This window comes from Trichosurus vulpecula, chromosome 3 (genome assembly GCF_011100635.1).
Source record: "Trichosurus vulpecula isolate mTriVul1 chromosome 3, mTriVul1.pri, whole genome shotgun sequence".
Taxonomy (NCBI): domain Eukaryota; kingdom Metazoa; phylum Chordata; class Mammalia; order Diprotodontia; family Phalangeridae; genus Trichosurus; species Trichosurus vulpecula.
The window spans coordinates 64354234-64367696 of NC_050575.1; the positions used below are offsets into that span (position 1 = coordinate 64354234).

A 13463-nucleotide genomic window follows, 5' to 3' on the forward strand; every position below is an offset into this window, starting at 1 on the left:
TAAGCATAGGATGGTGCGTTTTTTTCATATTATACCAGGCTGTTTGGTTCTGACTGCTCTGGCTTTTACGGGGGCTTGTCAGTGTTTGCTGGGGTTCCTTTTTGGGATAGTGTTACCTTTTGGGGAAAGTGATGGTACTATGGTTCTACCTTATAATCTAGTCTGGGCCACCCTGAGCTCTGCTATCCTGTTCCCTCTTGTTCTTTGGCAGGGGGTGGGTGGATGGAGTCCTCTCCTTGTGCTAGTCTTGCCTGTCTACTTCCCCTACTCACTTGATCCAGGCCAAGGTGCTTTGTACCCATGAGTAGGGGATAGGAGTTGTTGGATGCGGTTTTATCATATAACCTTAGCTCCTTTCCCTAAGTTCTGTGTTGATTCCCTATTGCTTGTCTTCTAGGGGAAGGCACCTCTGTCTGGGGTTATGCCTGCTTAATTGGTAAGACCCAAGGTGGTGGTTAGCTAGAAAGGGCACTGGAGATCTATTCCCGTATTCTTAAGCTGGGATCCATAACATTTTGATCACTATTTCAATTCAATTGATTTTTTTCATTTGAATTCTATATGTTAGTCATTTCATGTACTTCAAACCATTCTGAGAAGGGGTCCGTATAATTCACCAGACCGCCTGTGGGCCTTTGCGGTCTGTGACACAAGTAAAGTTAAGAAGCGCTGATCTAATCCAGTCTCATTTTACAATAAGGAACCCTGAAGTGTAGAGGTTGTGTGACTCATCCAAGGTCATTAGGTAATAAATTGCAAAACCACAGTTCAGACCCTGGATCCTCTCAGTACTATGTCCAGTGTTCTTTTCAGTGAAACATGCTCTGCTCTCTCTTTTGTGTTGCCTTGAGTGGGGTGAGGGTCTGTGATTTCTCTCTGGAGGTCTATGTTCTCTAGTGAGAGAGACCCTACTAGGGAGGAGAGGCCTGGAATTACCAGGCCCTTCACCAATATGACCCAAGGCACCCAAAGCTATTGTGAGGTAGGGCTGAGCCCCAGGAAAAAGGGAGGTGGCTTCCCTGTCCTAAAAAATCAAGCCTTTTGAGACTCAAATCCAGAGCTGAGTAGGAAATACTGTTCACCTAAGGGCCCTAGGAGCAAAAGCTAATTAATTAATGTGGGTAATGGGGCCAGTGACTGGGTTTTTGTCAAGCTGGGAATACTTTGTGGCCAAAATGGATCATTGAATTGTAGATTGAGAATTGGGAGGGGTCCTCTGAGGTTATTTATTTAGCCCGACCCTTTAATTTTACTGATGAGGAAACTACAGCTCAGACCTGGATGGCTAAATGACTTGCCTGAGTTCACCAGGGGTTCTCTAACTTCAGAGCCAAGGGCTCTTTTCACCCTAACAGGGAACAACTGAGAAGTAGAAAGGGGCTTTGATTCCATTCTTGGTATAAGTAATAGAGACTTTATTTGGGAAACAGGAACTTGAGTGCACATGGAAGGGGGTTATAGAATCTTTAACTTTTTTAAGCTGGAAAGGAGAAGTGGTCGGTGGTTCGGCCCTCTCCTTTTACACACGTGCAAAATGAATCTCACAGAAGGGAAGGGTTTTCTTTAAGCTGGATTTGGGGAGATCATAACTTGTTCCCTACCCTACAAAAGCTGATTTGGTTGTGGAGACGTTTTCCCCTCCCAGATCTCTTGGATGAGGGAAGAACATTAGTGATGGAATGCTCCTGACAGTCTCTCTAACTGTCCCCCATACCTGGAATGCTCTCCCTCCTCCACTCCCAACTGCCCATCTCCCTGGCTTCCTTTAAATTGCAACCTAAATCCACCTTCTACAGGAAGCCTTTCTGCAGCCTCTTTTAGTTCTAGTGCCTTCCCTCTGTTAATTATTTTCTATTTGTCCTGTGTGTGGCTTGCTTTGTATAAATCTGTTTGCATGTTTTCTCTCCCATTAGATTGTTTTGTGTACCCTGTGCTTAGCAATAGTGCCTGGCACGTGGTAGGTGCTTTATAAATGTTGATTGATTGATTGAACTGAGGTAATCGGAAAACTCAGCCCTCTGGCTTCTTTTAGAACCCTGCTACGAGTTTCTTCCTTCTCCCCTAACCCCAAGCCCCTGAAGCTGCTCTGGAAGACCCACTGGTGTAATGGACTGGGCGGGGTTCCCTCCTTCACTTTCACTGCTCTAAATCCATTCTCTATGGATTTCCCCCTTTCTCTCCCCTAGAGATTAATAACACCATTACTTAGCTCTGTATAGCAACCTGTTAAGGGTTGTGGAATTGCTTGTTATCTTAGAGGCTCTTTGCTGCAGTTTGACTGGGTGGGGCTTCCCTAAAAGGTGGGAGGAAGAGGGTGGTTGCTACTCTGGGCACTCCCTCTCTTTTTCCCTCTCTCTGACACTTGTATTGGAGTAAGCTAGGGAGTGTGGTTTATGCTCAGGCATTTCCTTATAGTTCATAATTTTTCATTCATTAAGCAGTCCTTTATTTTGAGCTATTCAGAGCTCTGTTCATAGAATATACACTGTTTAACATACACTGCTATCAAAATCCCTTACCTTATGCCTGGTCCAGGAACAGGGCAAGTCTCCTCCCCTTTGGGGGCCTAGATTGCTGAGTCAGCTCAGAGGGGGCCCTGAGAGGGCCCTGGGTTTGGCTTGGCCTAGCTTGGCCTCATTCAGCCTCTTCTTTTGCATCAAATGCAAATGAAACCAAGTCAGACACCAAGCCCCTTCCCTCCTGGCTAATTCATGAAACTCTGAAATCTCTTCTTGAGATTTTCAAGTTTCCCTTGTTTCTCTCCATCCCACCCTCACCCCTGTGAACCCTGGAGGTTTTAATAGATGAATGGTTTCTGTTGAAAGACAGAAATGATCCTGAATACATTCACCATTTCTTATCGCCCATATTTTCTTTTTATTGGTAGTAGGAAATCAGGCTCTGGGTATAGAACTCAATTTGCAGGCCCTGACTCTGAAAGCTACCTTGATGTATCACCTTGGCTGAGTCATTGCCTTTTCTCTAGGTTTTAGTTCTTCCTTTGTGGGCTTGAGTTGGATGATTGCTTCTAGCTCTGCAATTTTGTATGTCTATTCTCTTAAATATAAAGTAGATTTGAAAGGCATTTATGCTGTTATCATTGAAGTCAACTTTTCATTTATCCATACAAATTGAGGGTTTGGATAACCCAGGGAGTTAGTTTTACTGTCTTTGAAATCTATAAAATGAGAGGTTTGGAGTCTAATGAAATATTCTACAAAGCAAAACCTACCTTCTTTGGGAGCCTAACCAGTCTGTCTTCCCTCCTCCCCCTTCCCTCAGATTGTCTTCCCTATACCTCATATACTTGTTAGTATGTAACTGTTTACTTGTTGTCTCTTCCATTTAAATTTAAGCTCCTTGAGGGCAAGGACTTTGTTTTTATCATCTGTCCCAGCCCCCACTCCTTATGTTTTCCCAGCACTCATCACAGTTCCTGCACATAATAAGCATTTGTTTATTGACAGATTTTGCACCAGAGGCTACCTTTAATTTTAAAAAGTCCACTCCTCACATGTGCTGTTATTACAGTTTTAGGGAAGGGAGGGTTATGACAGAAAGATTAGGAAAGCGAAGGGATAAATGGGAAATCTTGGCCACGTGGAGATCCCCCGGTACTGACACAACATGATGTTTTAAACTGGCCCCTTGGTATTCCCGTTGACTGGCACTCTGAGCTGTATGGACCATGAGTCTGGCCCAGTCTATTCACTGCTAGAAAAGGAAGGTTTGTAAAAATCTTCACCGAAAAAAGAGTAGGTCTAGGCAAAGAATTTAAGTGTGGTAGGAGTGACCTGAATTTGGAAGAGTAGTTTTATTGATCTCTTTTATTATTACATCATAATAATTTCCTGTTCTATCCCCCAATGAACCCTTCCTTATAATAAAAAATAGTAAGTAAAACCAGCACACTGCTTATGCAATATTCCCCATCCCTGGCCCCCTACCTCTGTATGAAGGATAAAAGAAGTGTTTCATCATCTATTCCCAGGGCCAACATTGATTGGTCATTATAATTAGCTACCTTTTCAGTATTTTTTATTTATATTGTTGTAGTCATCATGTATATTTTTTCTGGCTCTGTTTACTTGACTGTGTCATCTTATGCAGTTCTTTCAATGTTTCTCTGAATCCTTTGTTATTTTTATTGCACAGTAATTCATTTAAAATCTGTATTTCCACCATTTCTTGGTCAGTAAGCATCCAATTTATTTCCACTTGTTGTCCCCACAGAAAGTGCATTTATGAGTAATAATTATTATATATGTCTTTCATCTTGTGGTGGCATATGCCCAGTACTAAGATATCTAGATAAAAAGAAATTAGTAATTTAGTGACTTTTCTAGTATAAACCCAAATAGTTTTTCAGAATGGTTGGACCATTTCACACCTTCACTAGTAGAGTATTGTGCCAGTTTTTCCATAGTTTCTCTAACACTGTTTCTTACCAGTCTGATGGGTAGAAAGGTAGAAGCTCAGAGTTGTTTTCATTTATATTTATATAGTAGTGATTTGAATCATTTTTGACATGGCTGCTCTCTTTGTATAGTTTCTGTGATAATTTGTTCTTAACCTTTGACCACTTATCTATTACAGAATGGTTCTTGGTGTTCTCTCAATTCCTTGTACATCTTGGATATCAGACTTATCAGAGAAGTTTATTTATTCGTCTGAAAATTAAGGATAGTAACAATTCCGCTACTTTTTCCTCACAGGATCATTCTAAAGAAGCTTATAAGCTGTTGTGGCACTATGGAAATGTGAATTACTGATATTTAATTTTTTTAAATAGCACGTTCTAACCTAGGAGGAAGGCCCTCAGTCTGCTCTACCTCCCAGACTTGTTCCCCAGCCGGTTATAAAACACTCCCAGTGCTTTGACCCTCTCACTCCATTGAGTGTAAAGGGATACCGAAAGTGGGAAGAATGGGAGACCACAGGGCGTGGTGAGGAGGGTAAATTTTGTTTCAGAAGTTTGTATAGATTAGAATCATAGGATTTAAGTGCTAGAACAAGCCTTAATTATATTCCAGCATACCTTCACCCTGGCTTTATAAGTGAAGAAAATGAGGCTCAGAGAAGAAGGGAAGTGACTTTGGCCTAAAGTCATACAGGTATACTGTAAGTATCAGAGCCAGGATTTGAACCCAGGTTCACTCCATATCTAATGCTCTTGATGCTCTGCCATATAACCAGCCAAGCACACTCCTTACTTTGGCATCTTGTACCTAAAGGTACTATGACATCAGGGGCAGGGTGGAGTTCACTTGGAAAACTGTGGGGTCGGGAGAGGTGTAACAGCTGTGTTTCGGGCTACAGCAGCTACCCTGGCCTAGTTATTGTAACAGGTCACAGCTGTATAGCCACGCAAAAAGGCTTCTCCCACAGACCTAATTCTGACGTGCAGTTGTTAATTTGAGAGTAAGCTAGGCGGTAAAATGGGTAAAGTAAGGGGCTTGGAATCAGGAAGATCTGGGTTCAAATTCTGTCTCTGATTCTTAGAATAACTGTGACTTTGGGAAGGGTTAATTCACTTAACCTCTGCACCCCAGTTTCCTCATCCGAAAAATGAAGGTGGCCTTATCTGATCCTATATTAAGGTTTACAAAGTGCTTTCCTTGTAACAACGTTGTGAGGTAGCCCATGTAAGTAATTCATTTCTGGATCGGTGGTTGGTTTGGGGGGGGGGTGTTTCATTTTTTGTTTTTGCCAATGAGGAAACTAAATTAGAGCAGTCCAGTTGCTCAGAATCACAGATACTTGAATATTCAACAATTAAGACTCAAACCTAGACCTTTGACCCCAATCTAAGTGCTCTTTCCACTACACTGCAGTAGCTACTAGGGGTTGGAGCAGTGCCAGCCTGGTTGGAAATACCGGGCGAGTGGGTGAAAATTACTGTGTGCCCAGAAGGAGAGCTTGGGAGGCGGGGGTGAGGAACGTGACTAGTATGGCAGTTCCAGGCTTGATTTGTAGACTACCTTTGTGGGGTGTCTCTAAAGGCAACAGTGTCTTCTCTGGGGGCTGGTGTCAGGAATGTGGTGGTATAGAGCTGGGTGGGGACACTTTCTGCCCATTAAGGGAACATTGGTCAGACCAAAGGGTAGGACATTCCCTTCGTAATCGGCTCAGTGAGTTCCCCCCTCTTAGGGTCTGGGAGATGTCATCTTCCCCAGCTGGTAGGTAGTTGATAAGCCAGCTAGGCAGGGTTGGGGGTAAGTGGGAGGAAAAACCTCAGGGTATTGAGTCTTAAAGGGCCTGCTGGCTTCAAGGTCATTGATCTCTCTCTGGCTATGTTGGGAACTTAGTGGCTAGAGGCCTGGTAAGAGGGTGTGGCTTGGTGGTGGAAGTCACTTCCTCTTTAAAATCTCTGAAGATTCCCTGTCTATGACCTAGAATAGTCTTAGAATGTTAGCACCTGAGCCACCTCAGATACCATATAGTGCCAACCCTCCTGATTTTGTAAGAGGAGGAAGCTGAGGTTCAGCCAGGTAGTGACAGCAGTGGGACTCCCACCCAGCCTTGATTCTCATTATGCCATATTACTACCTACATATTTACGTATCTTGGCTCCTTCATTCCTCACTACCTCTTTCCATGTTTATCCTTAGGCAAGGGTCTCCTATATGGTTGGGAGAATTGTCCCTCAGTAATAATCTCTAAACCTCAAGGATAGTGATGTGGGCCCTATATTACCAGGCTTGGAAAGACACCCAGACTGGCTTCACGCTTGATTGAATTCTTGGAAGCCCATTCCACTTTTCCTGGGCAACACAGTATATCATTTTCCCATCCCTACCTTCAATGCTCTTGCTTGATACCCTGTTCTCACAATCTCTTACCTATGGCATCATTGGATTTAAAGTGAGAAGGAACCCTAAGTTGAGAGACTTGGCCTACATTCATAGTAGATAGAGGTAGTAAAACAGAAGAGCTAAAAATTAGGAAAATTCCTAGTAGAGGTGATGTTGGGTCTCTTAGTCCCAAATTGGTCCTTTCTCTAGGTTGACTGTCCCTTTGGTATCCTTGTGAATTTTTCTGTTCTCCAAGCTAGCATCCCTTTCCACAGTGGTGTAGGCAAGCTTAGACTTGGCCTGATGATCCTCAGATTTCAAGACCTTCATGCCCAATGCAGGAGCTAGTGGCCTGGATTTAACTTTTTAATTCAGCATCACCCTAGCACTCTTGTACATGGTTGAGTTAATAAATGTTTCAGTGATGGATGTGTGTTCATCATCTTGTGTCATGAGAAAACTCACAAAAAAGTGGAATTTGGCTTAGCCTCATCCCCAACCTCGGACCCAGAAACTGTGAGAAAGTTGCGGCAGAAAGTTAAAGGGCCAGATTCTAAGCCCCTGAGCTTGAGTTTTCCCACCTGCCTTATGTTAGAGGGAATTGGTTCAGGGATTATAGGATCATAGGCTTTAGAAAGCTACAAGGAGTCCTTAGTGATCATCTGAGGCTTATTTCTTTTGGGTGGGGAGTTGAGGCCACTGAGAGAATCTTGGTTGTCTACCGCTTTTGAGAATTCATTCTCTGAGACAGAGTTGTCCTTCCTCTCTCTGGCAGACCTCTCTATGGGGGTCATTTACCCTGTACCTGAAATACCCCAGAGCTTCTGAGATGAAGACACTCATGTACACACAGACATTGAACCTCATTCCACTTTGTGCTCTTTTAGTTGGTTCTCTTCTCCATATCTGTTTCCAACCCCTGCTTTTAAAGTCTGAGCAGAGCCATAGGATTGAGAAGAAGCTGTTTTCTTTTGAGTGTGGGTCACCTGAGCCTTTGTCTGTCCCCTACTCTCCCCCAGCATTGGCTTTACTGATCTTGGGGAGGTTCATATTTGAGGCCTATTTGTGCAGTGGAGGGAGAAGGGGGACAGGAAGTAGCGACTCATTTGGGAGAGGGCAGGATTGTGCTTTCTCTTGCCTGCCTCTCATTCAGCCAATGTCTTTTTCATATTATCCCTACAGAGCACTCGGCTCCGGCCAAAGTGGTGAGGGCAGCCAACCCCAAACCTCGGAAAGGTAGCAAGGTATGTTGATGGTATCGACTGCAGGTTCTTCCCAGGGAAGTCTTCCTTTCACCCAGGGGGCCTAGGCGATTGGGTTTTTCAGCCAGGAGCCCTCTCCATCTGTGGTACCAGTTGTCATCTCCCCCTCAGGCTCTGCCTGAACAGCAGCTGTTCAGTGTTAGGGATGAGGGTAGCTATTGGAAGAGGGGGGGAGATGATCCTGAGTCTGTCCATCCTCACCTCACTCCTCAGTCCCCACCACTTTGATGGCCAATATTGGGTTGGGGAGAGTGTTTAAGACTATCCTTAATAAGGTATTGAGAAATGAGGGGAGGAAAGGTGATAAGGGCATATCACTGTTGAGAGAATGACTAATTTTGTGTTGCAGGTTAGTGATTTTGGAGATGCTACCAACTGGCCCACACCTGGGGAGATAGCCCACAAGAGTGTTCAGGTAAGAGGCTAGGTTGGCACTGTTGAACTCAGCTTATATGTATACCCTCCCCCATCAAATCAGTTTCTTAGCCTTTCACTTCAAGAAGTTCAGGACCAGAAGAAAGGTAGGGGTGGGGTGAGAAATGGATGGTATAAAAGTGAAGTTGTGCTGGAGTGCTACCCTAGCTACTTCCATGATCTGGACTAAGCACATTCCCCAGTCTCTGGCCAGAATGTTTTTGGGGACCTGAATTCCAGGTCAGGAGGGACCAAGAATAGCTTCCCCATAGACTGTGGACCTTAGATTGCCTTGTTAGGCCTTCGCCGTTCACCAGTTTCTTTATTCCATCCTGCTATTCTGGGACTGCAGGCTGGATAATCTCCCTGGCCGGGCCTCTAGGCTTTGACTGCCAGTGTGCTCAAGTCTCCCTCAAAAGCTCTTGGCGGGTGGGTAATGTGACCCTGGGTCTGGCTTCTCTCCAGCTTTCCCACAGAGGGGAGATCTCAGGCCCTGACTTGCCCAGGGCTCCACCTCTCAGATTAAGTAGCCAGCATGCCTGTGTATAGACTGCTAGTAATAATAAGGTGATAGTAATAGCTCATTTCTGCAATGCTTCAAGATTTACAGAGTATTTCAGGAAGTCTGGGAGGTAGACAAGGGATTTATCCCTATTTTTACAAATGAGGAAGCTGAGGAGACCAGGAGACTTGCCATAGATCACACAGTAAATGTCAGGGCTTGGATTCAAATACTGGTCTTCTGACTAATTTAACGAGGAATTATTATCTCCCATTTAAAGAAATCATAATAATAATAGCTAGAAATTTTTTAGCGTTTTAGGGTTTGTGAAGCATTTGCATGTATGATGTCATTTGATCCACACAGCATCCCTTTAAGGTAGGCACTGTTCCCTTTTACAGATAAACTGAGACGTGAGAGATGTTAAGTGACTTGGCTAGGGTCACGCAGCCAGTCAATGTCTGAGGAAGGATTGGAGCCCCAGGTCTAGCACCATATACCCTACCTAGCTATAGAAGAAGCTCCCTGAGGTTAAGGTCTCTTAAACTACTCCATTTTTCCCCTTCAGCATACTCTACTCTGGGGTGCTGTTTAGGGAAACGTGGTGGGTCAGGGAGGTTGCCTCTACCCGTGACTGACGGACACTCTCATCTCCTGGATCATTGTGAAGAGCCTTTTATTTCTCCTCCAGCCCCAGCCCCATAAGCCAGCTCCACTTCGAAAACCACCCCTGAAAAAGGACATGAAGGAACAGGAAAAAGGAGACGGCAGCGACAATAAGGAAAGCCCAAAGGCCAAGTCAGATGAATCTGGAGAAGAAAAGAATGGGGATGATGATAGCCAGAAAGCTGGACAGAAGAAGAAAGGTAAGTGGCCTCACTCCTGGGAAGGACCTGACCTATGAGTGGGGCACTGTGTCTGTGGGAGGCATTGGTCTTGAAGGGGCTGGGAAGGGGTGTCACTGAAGAGCCCCCCTCTCCCCTAACGGTGTTTCACATACTCACGATGTCCCCCAGGGAGCAAACACAAGTGGGTTCCATTGCAAATAGACATGAAGTCAGATGTGGCCCGGGACAAAACTGCTTTACGTACCAACCGCCAGAACGAGCAGCTTCGCCACCCATCTGCCAGCCGCGGTGAGGTCAAAGGTACCTGAGAGCGGTGCTGGGTGGGGAGGACTTCTTGGTGGTGGGCTAGGGAGTGGGAAGCTATCAGGGATAGATAGGAAACTGGGAAAGAAAGCAGCTATCCCTCAGGTGGATGAACCCCACCCCTCCCCCTTCTCTCCAGGACTGAGCCAAGGCCCTCCCTCTTCCCCGGGGTGGCATCTGGACAACAAACAGGAAAGGGCCTGGCCCGACCATGATGAGACGTCAAGCGTGAAGAGTGAGGGGGGAGCCATTCGGGGCGCGTTCCGGGGCCGAGGCCGGGGGCGAGGCAGAGGCCGGGGCCGAGGCCGGGGCAACACTCGATGTACGTGAGAGCTGAGAATGGGGTGAGGGGAGCAGGACTGAGTGCGTAGGCTTTGGGTAGAGAGTGTTGAACCACTCCCCTTCTTTCCCCAGCCAAGCAACTACAAAGAGGTTGTCACTTGGCCTAAGGTAGCAGGGCCAAGTCTGGAATCTAAATCTTGGGGCTCCCCAAATGGTGGTCTTTTTACTCTTCTGTGTTTTCACGTTTGTCATCCATCTTGGCAGAACACTGACACCAGCTTGATTTTGTTCCCTCAGCAGCATCTGTCTATCCTTGCCAGGAACATTCCCTAACAGGGAAAGTGCCTGTCCTCCAGTTGCTCGATAACATCCTTCTCTTCCTTTCTCCCAATCCACAGCCCACTTTGATTACCAGTATGGCTATCGAAAGTATGACTGCTCCGATGGCTCTCGCACCCCCAAGTACCAAAGTAACATCACCTATTACTTTGACAACGTGAGCAGCAATGATCTGTATAATGTGGACCAGGAGCTGCTGAAAGACTACATTAAGCGACAGATGTGAGTTGGGGTTGATCTGGGGATGGTGGCAGGGAGTTCAGAGGTCTCAGGAGGTCAGGTTTCTGGTGGGACAATGAGATGGTCTGTGGTAGTGGAGAGGACATTCTGTATTTGGAGTCCTAAGACCTGAGTTCAAATATGGGTTCTTATGCTGATTTTCTGTGTGACCCAGGACAAGTCACCTTCTCTGAGTGTCAGTCTTCCTGTCCACAGATGAGGAGGTTGGAACAGATCTCAGAAATTTCTTCTAAACCTGTGATTCTGTATTTTAACCTGCCCCCTTTTACCTTGTCAGGCTGTGTCTATTCAAGTCAACAATGTGGAGCATCTACTTTGTGCCTAGCTCTGTGCTAGGCACTGAGAGGGGAGGGTGGGTACCAGTTAAGAAGATACTCTTTGCTTTCAGAGCATAAAGGGTAGTATGTCCAAAGGTTATGTAACAAACAGTATGAAAGCGTGTGATTAATCATAACTAGCATTTAAGGTTCATAAAACAGTTTACATGGATTATCATTTATTTGATCCTTACACCAATCTTCTGCAGTAGGTGATATTGTTCATTGAGACTGAGCGAGGTTAAATAGCTAGCTCAGTCACCTGGTTAGTAAATGTTCTAGGCAGGATTAGCACTCTTATCCATGACACCACCTAGCTCCTTCATTGCACATGTGTAGGTTAGTCTAGGATCATAGAGAGCTAGGGAAACAGGCACAGGGGTTCAGTGACTTGGTAAGGCCACTCAACTAATACCTGAGATGATAGTTGAACTCAGAGTTCCCTTACTCCAAGAGTACTATACGTACTGGTACAGTCTGTTATATCTCCACTACGCGCACACACTGCTGCTCATTGTATTAGGTGGTCACTCTCTCTTTTCTGGGAAGTGAAAGATTTAAGTGCAGAAAAGGGCTGCTAAAGTGCTATGAGAAGGAATGTTTCAGTACATGTTAGTGATCTGTGGAGAATTGTGTGCAGAAAAGGCACTGTGGGGTCCTTTGCCCACTCTCCCCTCTTACCTACTTCTTCTTCCTTCCTGGGTGAGTAGTGAATACTACTTCAGTGTGGACAATTTGGAGCGAGACTTCTTCCTGCGGCGTAAAATGGACAATGATGGTTTCCTTCCTATCACCCTCATTGCCTCCTTCCACAGAGTGAAGGCCCTCACCACTGAAGTGGGCCTCATCATCCAGGTGCCAGGGAGGAGGGGGACTGCAGGGAATGGATAAAACAGGGTTGAGGACCTGGAGGGAGGAGGGCTCCTGGCCTTGGGAGTAGGGGAGAGCCTGCCTCAGTCTGTATCGGTGATTGCCTCAGAAACGTGCCCATTTTCTAGAATTCTGGTGGGGTCTGACCAAGTCTAGTGGGAGTCTTGTCACCATTACCCACATTCCTCCCTTAGGCCCTGAAGGATAGCAAGGTGGTTGAGATTGTAGAGCAGAAAATCCGGAGGAAGGAGCAGCCTGAGAAGTGGCCACTGCCAGGACCCACAATGACAGATTATTCCCAGACTGACTTCTCTCAGCTCATCAATTGCCCTGAGTTTGTGCCCCGGCAGAGTTTCCAGAAGGAGACAGGTTGGTGGGGGGAGGTTGGAGGAGAGCTGGGGAGTCCGCCTACGGGCAGCTGTTACATACTACCTGAGAGGGAGGGCTGCAGGGCTTAGGCAGCAGTTCATAAATGTTCTTTGTGGTGTCCATGGAAGAGGAATGGGAGCAGTTCAAGACTTATGCCCAAGTGTGTTCTAATCCCAGCATTCCCTCCAGAATCAGCACCAGGTTCTCCCCGCTCGGCCACTCCGGTGCCAACTAAGACAGAGGAGGTCAGCAACCTAAAGACCCTACCCAAGGGCCTCTCAGCCAGTCTCCCTGACCTAGATTCAGAGAATTGGATAGAGGTGAAAAAGAGACCTCGGCCTTCTCCAGCAAGACCCAAGGTTGGTATTGACTCCATTACCAGCAGTGTGGGCGGGGAATTGGACAGGTTGTAAAGACCTTTGTTCTTTTTGCTTTGCCATATCCATTCATCAGGGAAGTTTCTGTAATCAGATTTATATTCTACAAAAGGTTGGAGGGCCTTGAGGGCAGTGTGTTCTAACCCTGGCTTGCCCTGCTCATCCTCATTCACTCCCTGCTCCCTTTGCTCCTAGTGTCTTAGTCCTAACCTGTCTCACTCCAGCATGGAATGACCCTGATGTACCAGCACGTACACACGTATATCCAGGTGTGACAGAGAACAATGAGGCTCCGAAGTCCCCGTATTAGAGGCGGAACCACGTTCCAGAAATCCTACACCCTCAAGGGTTCCTTGAGGACCTGGGCCTTCTTAGATGGTTGCAGACCCTCCTTTCGTCTCTTGCCATAGTCCTCAGTCACTCTTCTCAAATTTAAACCCCCACAGGGCTGGAGTTGAAACCACTCTCTTCTTGCTTTGTCATCAGAAAAAAACACCATTACCCATTAAACGCCTTTCTAATATACCTGAAGGGAAGTTGTTTCAT

General features: G+C 45.9%; 1 protein-coding gene across 4 annotated transcripts in view; it reads left to right on the top strand.

Moving 5' to 3' along the window:
- The window catches only part of LARP1 (La ribonucleoprotein 1, translational regulator), a 55484-nt gene that overhangs the window by 23654 nt on the left and 18367 nt on the right, over positions 1-13463 (top strand). The window contains exons 2-10 of one of the 4 annotated variants that reach the window (XM_036748469.1): positions 7977-8038; positions 8406-8471; positions 9664-9838; positions 9989-10120; positions 10263-10445; positions 10804-10966; positions 12012-12156; positions 12366-12540; positions 12730-12899. In XM_036748469.1, the coding sequence (XP_036604364.1) occupies positions 7977-8038; positions 8406-8471; positions 9664-9838; positions 9989-10120; positions 10263-10445; positions 10804-10966; positions 12012-12156; positions 12366-12540; positions 12730-12899 (1271 nt within the window). The remainder of the gene's footprint in view (positions 1-7976; positions 8039-8405; positions 8472-9663; positions 9839-9988; positions 10121-10262; positions 10446-10803; positions 10967-12011; positions 12157-12365; positions 12541-12729; positions 12900-13463) is intronic. The other 3 variants (XM_036748470.1, XM_036748471.1, XM_036748472.1) reach the window with 3 other exon arrangements.